The sequence below is a fragment of the Ochlerotatus camptorhynchus genome, unplaced genomic scaffold (genome assembly GCF_037179485.1).
Source record: "Ochlerotatus camptorhynchus isolate MF236.1 unplaced genomic scaffold, CSIRO-AGI_Acam_v1.1 ptg000212l, whole genome shotgun sequence".
In the NCBI taxonomy this organism is placed as follows: Eukaryota; Metazoa; Arthropoda; class Insecta; order Diptera; family Culicidae; genus Ochlerotatus; species Ochlerotatus camptorhynchus.
The window spans coordinates 1,317,932-1,335,984 of record NW_027040702.1 but is presented as its reverse complement, the minus strand read 5'-3'; the positions used below and the strand labels follow the sequence as shown (position 1 = coordinate 1,335,984).

General features: G+C 38.9%; 1 protein-coding gene across 2 annotated transcripts in view; it reads left to right on the top strand.

Annotated features, from left to right (window-relative positions):
* Madm (MLF1-adaptor molecule) overlaps nucleotides 1-18,053 on the top strand; it is a 103,115-nt gene that overhangs the window by 80,615 nt on the left and 4,447 nt on the right. For both annotated transcript variants that reach the window (XM_065224534.1, XM_065224535.1), the window contains exons 2-7: nucleotides 5,482-5,706; nucleotides 5,774-5,904; nucleotides 5,971-6,149; nucleotides 6,230-6,520; nucleotides 13,951-14,080; nucleotides 14,159-14,345. In XM_065224534.1, coding sequence (XP_065080606.1) covers nucleotides 5,482-5,706; nucleotides 5,774-5,904; nucleotides 5,971-6,149; nucleotides 6,230-6,520; nucleotides 13,951-14,080; nucleotides 14,159-14,345 — 1,143 coding nt within the window. The remainder of the gene's footprint in view (nucleotides 1-5,481; nucleotides 5,707-5,773; nucleotides 5,905-5,970; nucleotides 6,150-6,229; nucleotides 6,521-13,950; nucleotides 14,081-14,158; nucleotides 14,346-18,053) is intronic.

Sequence of the window (18,053 nt, the reverse complement as noted above, 5' to 3'; positions counted from 1 at the left end):
AGGCTTGAATGCTTAGTCCAGAATTACAGTTTTAGCCATATTTTGCAGTTTGTACAAATGGTTTGTTTACCCGAAATGTATGATTTTTGGCTGTAATAATTTCGACCCAATACAAGCAAATCCATTTTCCTTAACTTGGTTTTTATAACAGCTCATTAAGCTCATATTTCGAATTCCGCATACCGAATGGCATAGAAATAACAGAAAAAAGTCAAGCCACTCACTTCATGCCCAATTACATGGATAAAAGTAATTTCAAAGTTACAGTATCACTGTGATATAGGCGTGCACTTCTTGTGAGAGATTCATTCTCTTTTGCGCCAGTCATCAGTGGAAAATGAAGACATGTAGTAGCAAAAACATTTTCTTGGAACTGATCCAAATAAGCTTTTTTTTCCCGGCCACGTCAAAGTCAAACCTAACATTCCGTATTCGTCCTGACGTAGGAACAGAGCATATCACACTCGCAGCATGGCGAGCAAAGGAAGCAAAGAAAACTGTGCTTTCTTAATAAAAGATAAAAAGGATCCATGATCTATGTGCGAAGCATTTGAAAGAAAAATCAGTTGGTTTCCTTGAAGGTTGCTTTGGAATGGCAATTTTTCTTTTTGTTCCATGTCTTCCCTACTTAAACGACTCGACTCTACTCAGCCGTAAATCACGGGTCGCTCGTTGTTAAGTAGAGCCTCTCTTCGTTGAGGAATGGTGTCACTACCGACATCAACGCTGGCGGCTGGTTTTTTCACGACAAAGGTGAACAAGTCCAAACTTCTATGCCTATATACATTAGATATTATGTTTTGCGACAGAAAATGACGTATCCGACGATTATGTGACCGTTTTAGTGTGTGTTTTCTTTAACCTCTCAGAATGTTGGTATTGGTGGTGATCGTGCTAACGATAATATGATGACATGTGACAGCGACGTTAGATTTAATAAGCATTACAGTACCGATCAAAAACTTATTTTTAGTAAGCGAAACCGGTTTGATCGAAACTGTAATTTCAGAGGAAACGATTTACTCTTCCCAAAAACTACATGTATGCATACTTTTGGCTGGTACTACATGTTCAAGAAAATAGAACTCGTGTTAATAAACGAGCATCAAGAACAAGACACCTAATTAAACGGATTTCAATATCTTGCCAGAACTGGCTGACTGCAATTACAACTTGTGATTGTCTTTCGTGTACGTTACGTGCACTTTTGAAGCCATCTGGTTGTCGCAAATAGTGTCCGGTGTGCATAATAGTGTTGAAATTTGTTTCTTATATTCGAACTACCGAAAAAGAATTTTCTTTATCAATTTCCGTAGAAAATGTTAGGTTACGAACAAACAGAACCATTCAATCAATTACGTTCGACGTCAATTTGTTATTTCCAGCAATCATACAGAAACGGTTTCAAAGGAAGCTCATACCCGAGCAAAGTAAGATATCATAATATCAAATTACATGTATGTTTTTTAAATCATGTTGATAACCTATTTTGATATTATTTTTTAGTTTAGGTGGAATTCATAATTTGATATTATTTTGATATTTCTAAAAAAAAAATGTAAACAAAATTTGATATTTCTAGGTTACTTTTTCGGATATACGTATCAGCTTTTGTAAACAATGCATTTGATCGTCGATTTGGCGTAACTGGTAGCTCACCCACGCATGTTAACACTACAATCAGATATTAGAAATTTTCCCCTACCTGTTTTTAGTAATTGCGGTCTATTTTGGTGCAAAATGCTTAATATTTAAAATTTCAAAATTGGTTGGCAAAACTACATTTTAAGATGATGATGATGATTATTATGATGATAGTGGTCTACACTCATTGTAGCACGGAAACTAGTCCGATAGCTGTGGGCTCTCCTCACTGTTGAACTTGATCAAGTCTAATAACCTCTGATTGACATCAGCAAATCGAAGGGCCAAAAACGAATGGATGGATTGATAGGCAATTCGCTTATTCATCTCCTTGGGACAATTAAGAATCTCCTTCCAACAACTTGATCAATCAATTGGTCAGAAAACGAGCCATCCAACAGGAAGATGCCCCAATGGATGGGATGAAGAGCCCGCCCTCTATCCACGAAATGTTAGCAACAGGAGTTGACATTTTCACTTTCCCCATCCAAATCACTTCAATTGGGTTCCCTGGTGGTTCCTCCCCTTCCCAGCATTTATTGGTTCATGTAGTTTTAAATTTATATTGTTATATGCAAATGCTATAATTTTGGGAAATTATATACGGTGACTTACCTTTGATGATGTATACTAACCTATGGTGATGCCCTAATGGATGCCTGCCGCCGTTGATTGCTTCCTTTGGAATCTCTTGTACTTTTTCTCTACCGCTTGGTATTTCATTCCATGCTTCCCCGGCAAGTTCCTTCCGTAGAATTCAACTGACTTGAACGCGAATTGAACGTGTAAACCATTCCATTCAACTGACTTGATCAGCTCACTTGAATTGAAAAGAGTTAAACCAGGCTCAACTTTTCAAGCCAATTGAATTCAACTGAGTTGATCATTTGACTTACCTAGTCTAAACCCAGCTTAACGTTCGTCGAAGAGAGGCGCTCTCGCTCGTCGCTCACTCTATTCGCTACCGATGGGTGCTTCCACTTCGACTTTCACTTCTTTCCCTGACTGACGCCTTTTTCTTCCGAAATCCATCGATTTTCATTTGGAAATCAAATCCGAATCCAGCACAATGTTTCTCAGCTTCCATTATTTCCGTTTCTTGCTACTCCTGATTCACTTCGCTACTGATAAACGGTCTTCAAACACTTCACCACTGCACCGAAAAAAAAACTCTTTCGGAATCGGAACACTACACAGAGCAGCAACAGTAAAATCAACCATTTCGCTTGACGCTCACCACTCGAATGGCAAAAATTACATTTTAAGAAACACACAAATATACTTAAACTGGGTTTAGACTAGAAATACTCAGAGGAAGAGATAGGCGGAGAAAACAAAATACAATTCGGCAGCAAGGATTTGTAACGAAATTATTTTGCAACCCTTGCTAGAAGCCAGCGTTTCACATGACTTTTGTTTTTGATTCGATTTAAGTGCAAAATAATTACTGATTACATCGCAATATTTTGCACATTTCTTGGTGCCATTAATTAACCAACTAAGAACAATTAATAAATAGAGTTAGAATATTGTTCTTGATTCCAAAAACTAGTTGAATTTGAAAAGCACAAGAAACATAAAGGTGATTGAATTTCTGTTCGATTGCAATACTCTTAAATTTAATCTAATAATAATAAAAAATCCTCGGACAAAATCTAATGGGAATGTTCGATTGGCTCAGACTTTGGCAGTTCATTTGGCTCCAAACATTCTCTCCGCCTATCTCTCCCTGTGAGTATTTCTAGTTTAGGCAGGGCAAGTCAATTGATCAAGTCAGTTGAATTCAAAAACAACAAAACAATGTTTGCCGTAGTTAGTGAATAACTTTGAGAGCTTGCGACAGGTGTGTTGCAGGGATAGATTAAAGGGTTTTTCGTCTCTTTCAGTCTTAGTGCAGCAAAAACGTTATATTGCTTCAACTCTCCGACATTTCGGTGATATATTTCACCTTTTTCAAGGATTTAGAGGCTGCGTTTTTTTGTTAAGTGTATGCGTGGTTTTACATAAATCCGTCTTTGATTAATAATGGCGTCCATCTACGGTAAGCGCGTATCCACAACTTTGTGTTTCCCTGTTTCGTTAGGTTATTTTTTAGCTTAGTTTTAAAACACTACCTAAGCAACTATGCTTTTTTTGATAAAGTTTTACGGCCGGATTGAAAACGCGTGTGGCAATTGTGCTGCTTCTCACTTTCCACAAAGTGAGAAGCAGCACAATTGCCACACGCGTTTCCAATCCGACCGTTAAACTTTATCCCAAAAAGCACAGTTGCTTACGTAGTATTTTTAAAACTTTCGGTTGATTTCAAATCAGAGGCGTCGGAGTCGATCCATTTGCATCCGACCCCACAGCTCTGCTCACAACCGACAATCAAAAGTCGAATCAATATGCTAAAATGTACGATTTGCCGATGGGAGACAGGCTTGCTGAAACTTCTCAAACTCACTGGAGGTTTTAAAATACTCTTGTGCTGCGAGTTTAGCCAGCCCTCACCTCGAGTGAGTGGCGGCAGTAATATGGAAGAAGTAGACAAAAACACCTCGAGAGAGAGGCAGAGTGAACTTCAGCGAGAGGATGATTTGACGTGAAGTGTGCTTTTCGCGACTCCGGATGACTTTTTTGTTCGACGCAAGAAGCTCAGAGTTCACCCAGAGTTAGAGTAAGAACGCGCGGGAGGCAAGTGTGATACTAAAAGAATCGGATCTATGCAATATCGATGAGCATCCTCTCTTAAAATTGTGAAATATTTCTCTAACATTATTTCCGTACGGCAAGTATGACTGTATGAAAACGAGAGTCAATGATGGCTTCACAGCGTCGTCGATATGACTGACTTGCTACCAAATTGCAGCCATTCTGTAAATCGAAAGATAACTTCGGGTATTCGGTCAAAAATACACTCTGTTAACATGTAAACCTCGTCCCAATCGTAAAGAAGAAGCTATATACGACCATATTTTGTTCGTGGTTATAGAAACCATCAACAACAAGACATTCTTTGAAAAGACCTCAACCATGTGTACAAAAGCATGGTCTCTTCATGATGCGCCACAGAATAGTTGCTGGTTTGGCACAATGGGGCTGTGCAGGACGAAAAGCTGACATGGAACGTGATGCTGTATCTCCTATATTATATGTAACACAAACAGCATACATACCTACATACATTTGCTCTCAGAAAAACGAAATCCAAATCGACAGCGAAATCCTAAACGATTGGATGCGGGCAAGGATGCGACGACGAAGGAAAAGCAATCATTCGAATTGACTTGATTTATACTGCATTGTAGTAGCTCGCGGCCGTACGTGGAAAATTTGCTCAGCGACATCATTTTAAAAGGCTTTTACCAGATGATTGTACCCGCATGTTTCGATAACCTTGGACGACATCTTCTTACTGAAGGTCAGATTCTTGCCATTATCATTCATCCTTTTTTTCACTTGGAATGGTTGGGATTCGATTTATGTACTTCTGATAAATCTGCTGCGTAGGAGAAAATTTATCTTAATTTGATTTATCAAAAACGATACAACCAACCGCAGCAGTATGGCTTTGCATGGGCGTGTATAGTATCAGAATCAATCGGAAACGAGTTGTCATAGTCACAAATCTCCATACGCCTCCGATTGCTTCCGCTGTGGCTGAGAGATACCTTTTCCACGGTAGATTGAAAATTTGTCTTCATCAAAGGGGATTATCGTTTGATGTGGTTCCACTTGCTCCCCATACTACTTATAGCATACTCTGCCATCAATCAGGGCGGGGGCAACATTGTTGCACTTTGCCATATTTCAAAGTGTCGGATACTGATTTCCATATTTTCCTTCCTTTTTCAGGTCGAGCAACGCGATGTTCCTGGCATCGATTGTGCACATCTGGCGATGGACACCGAGGAAGGTGTCGAAGTTGTCTGGAACGAAGTACAGTTTTCCGAGAGGAAGAATTTCAAATCTCAAGAAGAAAAAATACAACTAGTATTCGAAAACCTAACACAGTTAGAGCATCCAAATATAGTCAAATTTCATCGTTATTGGACGGATACGCATAACGATAAGCCTAGGGTAAGGATATCTGGCCAACAACCGACCCTAGCCAACGGAAGCTTATTCGATTTTCCCCCTTTTCCAGGTAATATTTATAACAGAATATATGTCCTCTGGTTCCCTGAAGCAGTTTCTTAAGCGTACCAAGAAAAACGTTAAGAAACTACCACTGCAAGCATGGAAGCGGTGGTGTACTCAAATTTTATCTGCACTTAGGTGAGCCACCGTTGTTTAATAAAATAGCAAATTTCCAACCACTAGACTCCACTACTCTCGTTGCAGTTATTTGCATTCCTGTTCGCCGCCAGTAATTCACGGCAACTTAACCTGTGATACAATATTTATTCAACATAATGGTCTAGTTAAAATTGGTAGTGTAGCTCCAGATGCCATTCATCATCATGTAAAAACATGTAGGGAAAATATGAAAAATATGCATTTTTTAGCACCAGAGTATGGATGTAAGTATAAAAAAAATTTGCGCATATGGGGGCGGGAGGCGAGAAATCCAATTTGTCATTCTTTTTTTACTTTCTTGCAGCAGCCGCAACGACGACCGCCATCGATATCTTCTCGTTTGGCATTTGTGCGCTGGAGATGGCTGCACTGGAAATCCAAGGGAACGGAGATTCGGGTACGCTAGTCACGGAAGAGCAAATCAAACGCACTGTCGAGAGTCTTGAGGATGCCCAGCAGAAAGACTTCATCATCAAGTGCCTCAGTCATGACCCTGCCAAAAGGCCTACCGCTAGAGAATTACTATTTCACCCGCTGCTGTTCGAGGTGCACCCGCTCAAACTGCTCGCCGCGCACTCTCTGGTGAATACCTCATGTAAGTCGATCCATGCAATACAGTGAATGTATATCTATCAAACAATCTCGCAGCAGTCTGGATATTTCCTATATGCTGCACACGGATGGAATGGGATTCTGGTTTCGTCCTCCTACATTTTCAACATATCAGTTACAGATTTGGAAATAGTTCTATTTTCCGTGTATTATCTGAAAATCCCATCACAATTATAGCAATTTCGACATGCAATCCGGAAGCCCGGTGTTTGGTGACCTTTGCTATTGCTGTGAAAACTATAAAAGTTTTCCAGTTGAATGCTTCTGGAAGAATTAAAACCGGACAATATTTGCCAAAGTTCCGATTCTCCACAATTTTGCCCAAAATTTGTCTATCCTAGATATTCTGTCTGTCAACTATATGATTAATATTACCTTTACATTGACAGTGACCTACTGTCACATTTGAAATTGTTCTAACACTATCAAAATTTTAAGTTATTGTTAAAACCTGATTTTGGGTATGTGACCGCATACTATCATGAGTAGGGTAGAGCGCTACTTCGTCGTAATCGCCTATTTCCGTTCTATCGATCAGAAAAGATCAATAATATCAATGATTTAACCGTGCACAAATCAATAATAGGTTTGTTCAGATGCGTTAGTTCATTAGCTACAATATAAATCCTGTTAGAGCGCATTGTATGAATATTTACGCTCATTGTTCTCAAAACAAAAGAAGCGCTCATAGCGAATCCCCTTTTTCTACGTTTATCCGTAGGACGAAGAAAATCTAATGGCGTTTCAATGCGTTAGGACGGAATTGAAACTCGTAGAACGAATTTAGAATCAAGAAGCAGTGTTAGATTTTAGACAATATCTCAACAATTTGTGACTTTTAATCAAATCCAACGGTACGTATGGAAAGGTGAATAAATTTGTAAGTCATCTTTGACAGAAATATTCCATTTTTTGTTTAAACTCGTTCAAAAAAGAGAGGTAAAGCGCGGGTTGTGCTTAGTAGGACGGAAATTAGATCATTAGACCCTAACTCAATAATGTTTCAACCGATTTTTATATTATGTTTATGTGTTTTTGGAAAGCGGAGAGGTAGAGCTTTCCAAATATACACATTTATGGCGATTTTACTGAAATTCGTTAAGTTTTTTTAATTAAATAAAAGGAATTTACCCTTCCAGCATCACGCTGGTGCACTGAGTGCACGCGTAAAAACCACATCATTAAAACATGATTTCTATCAACAATTTCCTTTGCTATTTTTGAAATGTTTATACATCACTAAAAAGCGGAAGTATTGGAGGCGACCCAGCCTCAGACTGAAAGCCTCATTAATAAAGATAAATCAATCAATCAATTAAAAAGCGGAAGAGTTGACGTTGAAATACAATTAAAAGCCGAATTGATTAGAGGGAAATTTTCTTTTTATTCCGCTTGAAAAGTGTCGCTTATTTTTCGGTGAGTTGACGCAACTGCTCTTGGGTTTTATAATTAAACGGATGCGTCAATGCACAACAGGGTACGTCCCTGAAAACGATGCTCGATTTCTTCTTGTGCTATATGGTGGACCTTTTCTTGGGGATCCCCAGCTTGAATAGACTTTTTTACGTCCCAGACGATCGAGGTGCTAGTGCATGCCATTCGATGTCTGTGTTTCTATGGGTCTACCCCGTTTGGCATAATGCATGCCGTTTGCATTAAACCGTTTGGCATAACAGCGGACTGTCACAACCTTTTTTTATGAACCAATAATTATTTTGAAAATCCGTAACTTTACGACATTTTAAATATATGCTGCACGGCACTTGGGATCAATTCAATTGTATTATAAACTGATTTTTATCAGTTTATTTCCCAAAATGACATTGGCAAATTTTGCATTGGTTTCTTTGGTGAAAGGCTCTGCTGTTTGTTGTACTACTGGGAGATCAGAAACATCGCTAGTTTTCTCCAGAAGACGAATCGTTGTTCCTGCTTCCGACTGTTGGAGCACGCAACGGTGCTACGTCAGTCTCGATCATGTTAGCGATCGTGGGACTGATAACGAACGTCCCGGATGCGAGTATGACCATCCGGTTATAGATTGGAGAAAGTATTTTAAGAACCATGCTGACTAATCCCATTTCGTAAAGAAGGCGCGCCTCAGAATTTTGTTAATTTTTGTTAATCCTGGACCTTGAATTTCTGTGAACGGAATCTTGAAAAATGTACAATATTTGAAATTACTGAATTATTTCTTTGGAACTTATCTTATTACATCTTTGCAAATTTCTCGTGGATTTCCATACAATCATTCAACAATCAAAATGTCTTCAGAATTAATTTTTAATGACCGGTATTCTCTAGAAATTTTCTAAATTAGAGTCTTAGAATTTTATGCAGAACACTTAAGGAATTCCCTTCAGTATTCTCTTGAATACATTTGTCTTCGTATTCTCAATAATTCAAAAACATGGCTTAATTTCCCTCTACAGGGTGCGTGACGAATTTTTGCAGTAAATTTCAAATAGTAATTTCTCATGCTTGCGGATCATGATTTAGATATATTTGGCAGCACTGAATTGATCATACTGTTAGGTGTAAGATGTAAACAAACAGTGTTGAGTAAACGTAAAGATGTCGAAACAAAAGAGCAATCGGTCAGCCGCTGTCGCTTTGTTGCGCGCCGGAGTAAGCGTAATAGAAATAATTCGGTGGATAAATGTGTCTGAAAGAACAGTGTATAATATAAAAAAGGCCTGGGAAAGTGATAATACGGAGAACCTGCTCATACTGCTAATAAAACACAGAAATGGCTTGCGGAAAATATTTCGGAATTTTGGGAGAAAGAAATTTGGCCCCCAAGCAGTCCCGATATCAATCCGTTGGATTATTTTGTACGGGGCATCGTCAAACGGAATACCAATAGAACCCCTAACACCACACTTAAGTCCCTAAAAGCTAAAATCAAGGTAGTGATTTCATCTATGGATTAAAACATTGTCAAACGTGCATATGACAGTTTCCGGAAGCATCTAGCTACAGTCGTCGAAAGGGAAGGCGATTTTTTTGAATAAAATTAGTTACAACATCCATATTTTGCGAAAGAAAATAAATCACATAACATTCATTGCTAGAATAGCTAACTGGTGTAATTTTTCTCAAATATGTAATTTACTGCAAAAATTCGTCACGCACCCTGTATATATTTTTTAATAATTCGCTTAGAATATACCTTGGAAGTCTTTTTGTATGCCATTTAGAATTTAGAATAGTATTATACCAAAATTTCGATGCATATCACCTTAGAATTCCATGAGAAATATTCTCAGATTTTATTTGAAAGTCTTCTAAAAATTCCCTATAGAGGATCTCTTGGAGTTTTCTTGGAATCTCTCATTTGAATTCCCTTGGAAATTTCATCCGAATCTCTTGGAAGACTACTCAGAGTTTGTTTAGAGATATGCTTAAAATTTCCTGCCAATCCCTCCCGGAAGATCCTTGAAATTTACTAATTTTTTTATGAATTCTCTTAAAACTATCTTAATATAGTTTGAAATTCTGCAAAAAATTAAGATTCCCTTGGAACTATTATCGATATTTCCTAGCAGCTCTCCACAGAATGTCTCTATGATTAGTTAATTTATCGACATTAAAGTTAAAGAGATTTTCAGCCATACAAAATAAAGTGCCCATCTCATCATGTTTTGAATTCCTCTCATTTAAATTTGGTTCAAATTAAAGTAAACACAATGTAGTCTTTTTTGATATCTTATTTTTTATATTCTTTTAAAATTTCACTTATGGAATACAAAAAAAAAAAGTTTACCTAAAGAAAAAAAAATCAATTTGTATTGAAAAAAAAACCAGTGAAATTTTGGCTCCAGAAAAGATAAATTAAAGCTTATTAAAAGCATTTTAATAATTAATGTGTTCTCCTTTGGGCTTCAGAACCTGATACTCCACCAGGTTATTTAGGTGCTGTGGATCTAGCTCTTCCAAGGCGCGCTTCAGGACTTCAAAATATTTATGTTTATTGGTAACACTAGTTTTGTCAAGCCTGGCATCGAGCATCGCCCACAAAATCTCGATGGGGTTGAGATCCGGGTTTTATGGAGGCCATTCCAGCGGTTTGATCCGACAAGACCGGAAGAAAGACTTGGTCTTCTTGGTAGTATGCTACGGGTCGTTGTCCTGCTGAAATACGAACTTCTTTTCAAGACCCGTCTGGATCAGTGAAACCTCCAGATTTTCCCGCAGGATGTTGATGTAGGAATCTGCCGTCATTATCCCGTCGATTTTCACGAGGCTTCCCACTCCACCCCATGAAAAACACCCCCTAACCATCACATTTCCTCTTCCATGTTTCACCGTGCCCTTAGATGTGGCTCTCCTGAAGCTCCTCACTCGATCTGCACACAGGCTTGCTGAAACTCTTCAAATTTTTTAAAATACTCAAAGGTTTTAAAATACTCTTGTCCTGCGAGTTTAGCCAGCCCTCACCTCGATAGAGTGGCGGCAGGAATATGGAAGAAATAAACAAAAACTCCTCGAGAGAGAGGGAGAGTGAACTTCAGCGAGAGGATGATTTGACGTGAGGTGCGCTTTTCGAGACTCCGGATGACTTTCTTTGTTCGACGCAAGAACCTCAGAGTTCACCCAAAATTAGATTAAGAGCATGTGATAGAAAACATGAACATGAATGGCAGCAAGCCTCACTCTCATTTTATCCCCCTTCGCTCACAAAGAAGCTCAGTGGAATGATTTGGCATTAGGCATTCTACTCCTCAGAAAAATGCGACACTCAACTCAGTTCAAACTCGCGATCAAGGCTCCATCAAGCATGTTAGCACCACACTTGAACCCGCCGCTTTCGGTTAAACAGCTCGAATTTTGATTCGTCCGTCCAGAGAACCGTTTTCCAGAACTCTAGGGGCTTATCAGCATGCATAAGCCGTTTAGTTTTGTTTGCCTTGCTTATAAATGGGCGCTTCCGGACAACTCAAGACCAACAATTGAAATGGCCTTAACTCCATTTTGTAAACAAACCTTGTAAGGCCATTTTCTCGCGAACCGAAACCTTCATTCGCAGACCTAAACCACAATCGGGTAGATGAGAATTTCCCCTACCTGTTCATTATGTTGGTTTGCCTTTGCGGACTTTGGTTCGCGAGAAAATGGCTTTACAAGGTTTGTTTAAAAAATGAGACGAGACGGCGACGAGTAGTTCGACCGGAAACTGATAGCTGAAGTGTTTCCTGGATCTCTCGGACACTTACCTTCGGGTTCTTCTTGATTTCGCGTGTCCGTTCTCGCATCCATTTTGCGCTTCCTGTCTCTGCCAGGGCGATCCACCACTGATTCGCTGCCTAGCTGATACTGTACTTCCTAGCGACAGCCCGGTGCGATTCACCGTTTTACACATCACGAACCACCAATTTTCGGATACACGAGGGAATTGCTTTCAAAATCACTGCGTTCTCCATTTTTACAACTGAACCAGGTCGAGTCGTTTGCTTCAAAACATGTCAAAATATTAAAACATAAACAATCGAGGGGTTTTCCGAAGGAAACTTATCGAAAACATTTCGATTTTAGAATTTGGCATTTTTGTTTTTCAATACAATTTGATTTTTTTTTTTTCTCTAAGTAAAACTCTTTTTTTCAGTATTTCGTAAGTGAAACTTTAAATGAATATAGAAAATTATATATAAAAAAAGACTACAGTGTGTTTACCACTCGGGGCCTCCCTTAGTTCAGTCGGTAAAGGCGCAGCTACAAAGCAAGACCATGCTGAAGGTGGCTGGGTTCGATTCCCGGTCCGGTCTAGGAATTTTTCGGGTTGGAAAATTTCTCGACTTCCCTGGGCATAGAATTACACAATTACACAATTATACCAATGCAAAAATGGTACAGGCATCGAAAGCTCTCAATTAATAACTGTGTAAGTGCATCTAGAACACTAAGTTGAGAGCACGCAATAAGCTAATATGCGATATGCAATAAGCTTGAAATTTGAAGAAGAAGAATAAGAAGAAGTGTTTAACAAATAAATGAGAGAAATTCAAAAAATGATTAGATGAGCACTTTATTGTGCCTATCAGTGTAGGTGATCATTAGGCGTTGTTCTAGGATTGTAGTCAGGTTTTAAGTTTCAGTTATAGGGTTACTCCACTTTGAATCCTCCTCCGAATTCCCTTATATGCTCCCTGAAATTCCTCTCGATTTACTTTCAAATCCCGCGAATTCAGACCTGGTTAGCCCTTTGAAGTTTATATGGGAATAACTATGGGAAAAGTAAACTTTTTGATCTCATCGTCCTAGCCTTTTTCCAAAATGAATTACGAATATTTATTTGAAAGCATACCAAAAGTGCTAACTTTTTTGAAATGGACACAATGGACACTTTAAAATTGACCAAAATTGTAGAACAATTAGAAATCAGTAATTTCTTATTTTATGAACTTAATAAATTGATTTAGATTTAGACCAAACATTAAACCTAGAAAATCATCTCGTACCGTTCAATCACCATATTCTGCGCAGTTCCTAATTCGCAATCATACATGTATTTTCGTTCGAATTTTGAGTTCAAAAATAATAACGGGAAATATTCGAAAGCGATTTGGTGCGCAGAATTAGGCGCTCACGGTATATTGATTCTGGAAAACTGTTTATTAACTTCTTATACCAACAGAAAACTACATTTCTCGTAAGAAGGATATACAGAGGATGTGAGAAACCCAAAATTACCCCAAGTTACATCTTGTTTGTGTGTAATCTATATGTGTAAGCGACGTCCTGTTCATCATCAACTGTACTTCCATTTCTTTGTTAAAATCTCCATCATCGGATTTTTTATATTGTATTATGCATTTGAAACTGAACTCCTCAAAAGTGCGGAAAAGCTTATAAAAGTGCGCTTTTACGTTATTTTGTCTTGGTGTCTTCTTCACACTTATTCCTTATGAATCACAGAAAAAGTGCGCCGAAGACACCCAAATAATTTAACGGGCCTTTATATGCGTTTCCGCACTTATGATCGCACTTATAATGTGCGCAATGCGTACACCCAGTTGATAACTGGAAATGCATTGGGGCTCTATTATAGCAAAATATGCTTTCAAATGCACCGTTCCATCCCTGCTGTCTACTGCATAAACATGGGAAATACACTGCGAGCACAAACATATTTATTCCATTCTACATTAATATTAATCTCGACTTGATTTTTTTCTCCCTCGCCCCTCTCTTTCCTTCTGTTATTGTTCACTTAAAAACTAATCGCATCTTACCGGTTGAATAACGTTGATTGGACATCGAACCGTGTAATACACTCGCTTTGCTGCTGCTGCTGACTACTTCCTACTGCCTTCCTGCCTACCTACTCGGTGATTCTCGTCCCGACTGTCGGTGACCGTGGATCGCTTGCTTATCGCCATCCTATCATCACCATCAACAACAATCGAAAAACAGCAAACTACGACGAGATGCTGCAAAAGCTGAACAAACCGGACATGGTATACGCCGAGGTGCGGCAAACCGAGTTCCACCTGGGCGATGTCACCGGCACGGAAAAGCTGGAAAAGTTTGTAGAGGATGTAAAGTGAGTAAAAGTTTTCCAATCCCTCCCACTACTGACCGACTGACCGGTTGATTGTGATTGTTCTTTCTCTTCTCGCAGGTATGGCATTTATCCGCTGACTGCCTTTTCGGCACAAAAACCACCCGCTTCCCGACCACGAGCAATATCGCCCGAGACTGCAGAATCGGTGAAATCCGCCACGCCAGAGCCGCTAGATATTGAAACTAGGAGAGTTGTGAATATGATATGTAGTGTTAAGCCGCGAGAGGAAAATTGTGAATTATTTGTAAGTACCAAGATACTTTCATTGTATGTTTGTTTTTCAGTGAACTAAACGCGCTTCTAGAGCCATTTTACTTTTCGAACTGCTCGGTCCTCGTCTTAAAACGTCCTGTAACAGAGGAATGGTATCATTTGAAATTCTTGACGAAGCTTTTCGGAATTATGAAATCATTAGGTGTTATAATTTATAATATATAATGATTACATCATTCAGAAAAACATTTTTGAGTGGAAGCAACCCTGCTTCTCATGATAAAGATCTGTTTATTAATATCAAAGAACAGCTCATGTCCAAAAGAAATGAAAATTTCAAATTATAATTTTTGTTACATTTATCTTTGAAATTTGTTGCATATATAGCTATGGAAAATCTCATCTGCTTCAATTGAGCTGTTGATTTTGGCGCTCAGATATTTTTTCAAAACATATGAAATACAGTTTATGTCCTAAAGAAGGAAGAATATCCCATAAATGATGATTTTCCTTCTATCGATTATGAGTAGCTCTTTCGATTATGCTACATTACCCCGAATCTCGTTTCCCCAAACGTCAGAACCCCGAACGCCATTACCCCGAAAACCCCATTATCCCGAATGTACCATTTCCCCGAATGTAATATCCCCGAAAAATACTTTCCTATAATAAGGAAATTGTCTCAAATTTATGTCAAAATTAACGCTCGTGTATGTCACTCTCAAAGCACCTAAATTTACATGAATTTTTCAAAGTGTGCACGTCCCATTTGCTTCCGTTTTTGTATACAGGAAACATATGTGCAAATTTCCAACTAGATGGACATTTACCACTCGAGACGGACATTCCAAACACATCACTACAAAACTAACGATTTTAAATTGGCTCACTAATTGACTAGCCTATTGGTCCCAAGCAAACGATTAACGTACCCCATTCTAGTCGAAATTCTAGGACTACACAATGTTTGTTTTGATCCGCTATGAAAATTTGACAGATAAAATGAGGGGTTAGTTGATTTTCCTATGTATCGAGGGGTGAATCGATTAGCTTGGGACCGAAGAGAGTACCAGAGCTGAGCCAAAAAGTTGAGCACGTTTCTTCGGGACCTTCTAGTCTTAGAGTTACCTCTATGATACAACGGTATCAGTAAGCTGGCGATATGTTTCTTCAGAAAAACTGAAGGAACACCGTCCGGTCATGGGTTGAAGGACGACTTGAGTTTTAGCAACAATCAATACGAAACTAAAGATTTTAAATTGGCTCTCTACTTGACTAGCCTATTGGTCCCAAGCAAATCGATTCTAGTCGAAATTCTAGTACTAAACTATATTTGTTTTGATTCGCTATGAAAATTTGACATATAAAATGAGGGGTTCGTGGGTTTTCGTATATTTCGAGGGGTGCATCGATTCGCTTGGGACCGAAGATAGTACCAGAGCTGAACCAAAATGTTGAGCTTGTTTCTTCGGGACCTTCTGGTCTTAGAGTTACCTCTATGGTTTTAGTGCGGCACTCGAAATCATCTCGACGATGATATCAATTGCACCCATAGCTTGACCGGAGAGTGGTAAAGGTTGTTACGATCAAAATTTGGTCAAACAAGAATGATATATTTAAAATATCAAATTATTTTTCTTTTAATTTAAAATACAGAAAAATATAGAGCTAACCTTCCGGTTGACCGAATCCGAATTGCCGGGGCTTTCTTTTCTTTTTACTCCTGCCATCAGATTCTGTACAGCCACCTCGTCCACTTTGTTCGTCGCAGAACGTCAGTTTGCCTTAAACTGCTTCCCAACTAACAATTCTGCAATAATTTGGCATCCACTCGGATTTATGATGGTTTTATAATGGCAATGAACAATCCATTTAGTTTAAATACATCATTTCAAAATGTAAAACATTCATGCTTAGTAATTCACCTTTTTGCTGTTTTAAAAATCTTTTATAGTCTGGCGAGCAAGTCAAAAACTGTCTTGTTTTAAAATTAAATTTAAATCAGCTCTCAATCCCACCATAAAACACTTCTATAAATCGCGATTTTTTATTAAGGTTTCGATAAAATACTCTATAAACGTGTTCTATCATTAATAGCAACCTCAAAGCCATTAGGTTTTAAATGAGAGCAAAAAGCATATATTGTTGCCTTTTAGCGAAGACATCATATCAAGAAGACTGGCAACTTTGCCAGAATCCAAGCGACAGATACAGTAGCGCCAACAATCAATACGAAACCAACGATTTTAAATTGGCTCAGCAAATCGACTAACGTACCCCATTCTAGTATAAATTCCAGTACTACACTATGTTTGTTTTGATTCGCTATGAAAGTTTGACAGATAAAATGAGGGGTTAGTGGATTTTCCTATGTTTCGAGGGGTGAATCGATTAGCTTGGGACCGAAGATAGTACCAGAGCTGAGCCAAAAAGTTGAGCTCGTTTCTTCGGGACCTTCTGGTCTTAGAGTTACCTCTATGGTAAAACTTTGACCTTCATTTTAAAGGCTATTAGGTACTAAAGCGTAGCCGGCGCCGGTGGTGTAGAGGTAAACGTGACTGCTTTCTCACCCCAATGGGCCTGGGTTCAATCCCAGCCGAGGTCGGTGGGATTTTTCTGAGGCATAAAAATCTCTGGTCACGTCTTCCTTCAGAAGGGAAGTAAAGCCGTTGGTCCCGGCCCATGTGTGGTTGTTGAATGGGTGCGATATCCTACGCAGGTGGTGGAAGCTGCCTTCCTGCACATTCGATTGCCGTCAATGGATGACAATCGATGCCCGTCGGTGATTGGCACTAGATTGCGGAACAGAGACCGACGTTAAATAAAGGAATGAAGAACTTATCCTGCTTTCAATGAAATCAATTTAATTACTGATTTTGAATTCATAATGTTTAACTGAATACGGGCCTGGCTTCTCACGCTAAAAGACTTAAGACTCAATTAAGATCAAATCTCACCCCGGGCAAGTCACGAATGACCTAAAATGTGTTAAACAAAACAATAATCGTTACTTCAACGACCGATGAACTTAAATGAAGTTTTAAACAAGACGTTAACAGCAGAAATTGAAGTTAAGTTGCATTTATTAAAAAAAATGACTGCATAATGGAAGCACAATATGATATCAGACTTAGGGGAAATGGCTCTAATGTTGGCCTATGGATCTAAAATTGGGCCCATCGCTGAAAATCTGCTATTTATCAATTGTATCATTGGGACGGTACTAATGGATATTTTTGGTTGCTATTGAAAATTTAATCGATTGCTGAATTTATGTATGGGCCCAAATTAGGGACACTTAGGCCGACATTACATACATTTCCCCTATGTCGCGAAAATTGAAATCAAAATGAGTTTTCATTATGATAGGAACTGAAAACTTTAATATCGATTTGCTTCCATTTTGTTAACCGACTTTGCTCGGGTTCCACTTCATGGCCTTTTTTGCGTAATGGCAGGATGCCAAATCCGGCCAAAACAGCACGGAACAATCGTGTTGCTTCAGCAACGGCAGCAGACGTTTTTCCAGACACTCGTTCCCGTAAATTTCCTGGTACAGATAGCCTGCCAAACCAGATAGTACTTCAACAGTTTCATATGCTTGAAAATACCTGTCACCTTTCCCCTTCCGGCCGTATAAAACTCCTGCCCAGGAAGCTGTTTGAAGTTTGCCTTGACGTAGGTTTCTTCGTCCATTACCACGCAATCGAACTTCGCCAGCATCGTCATGTAGAGCTTA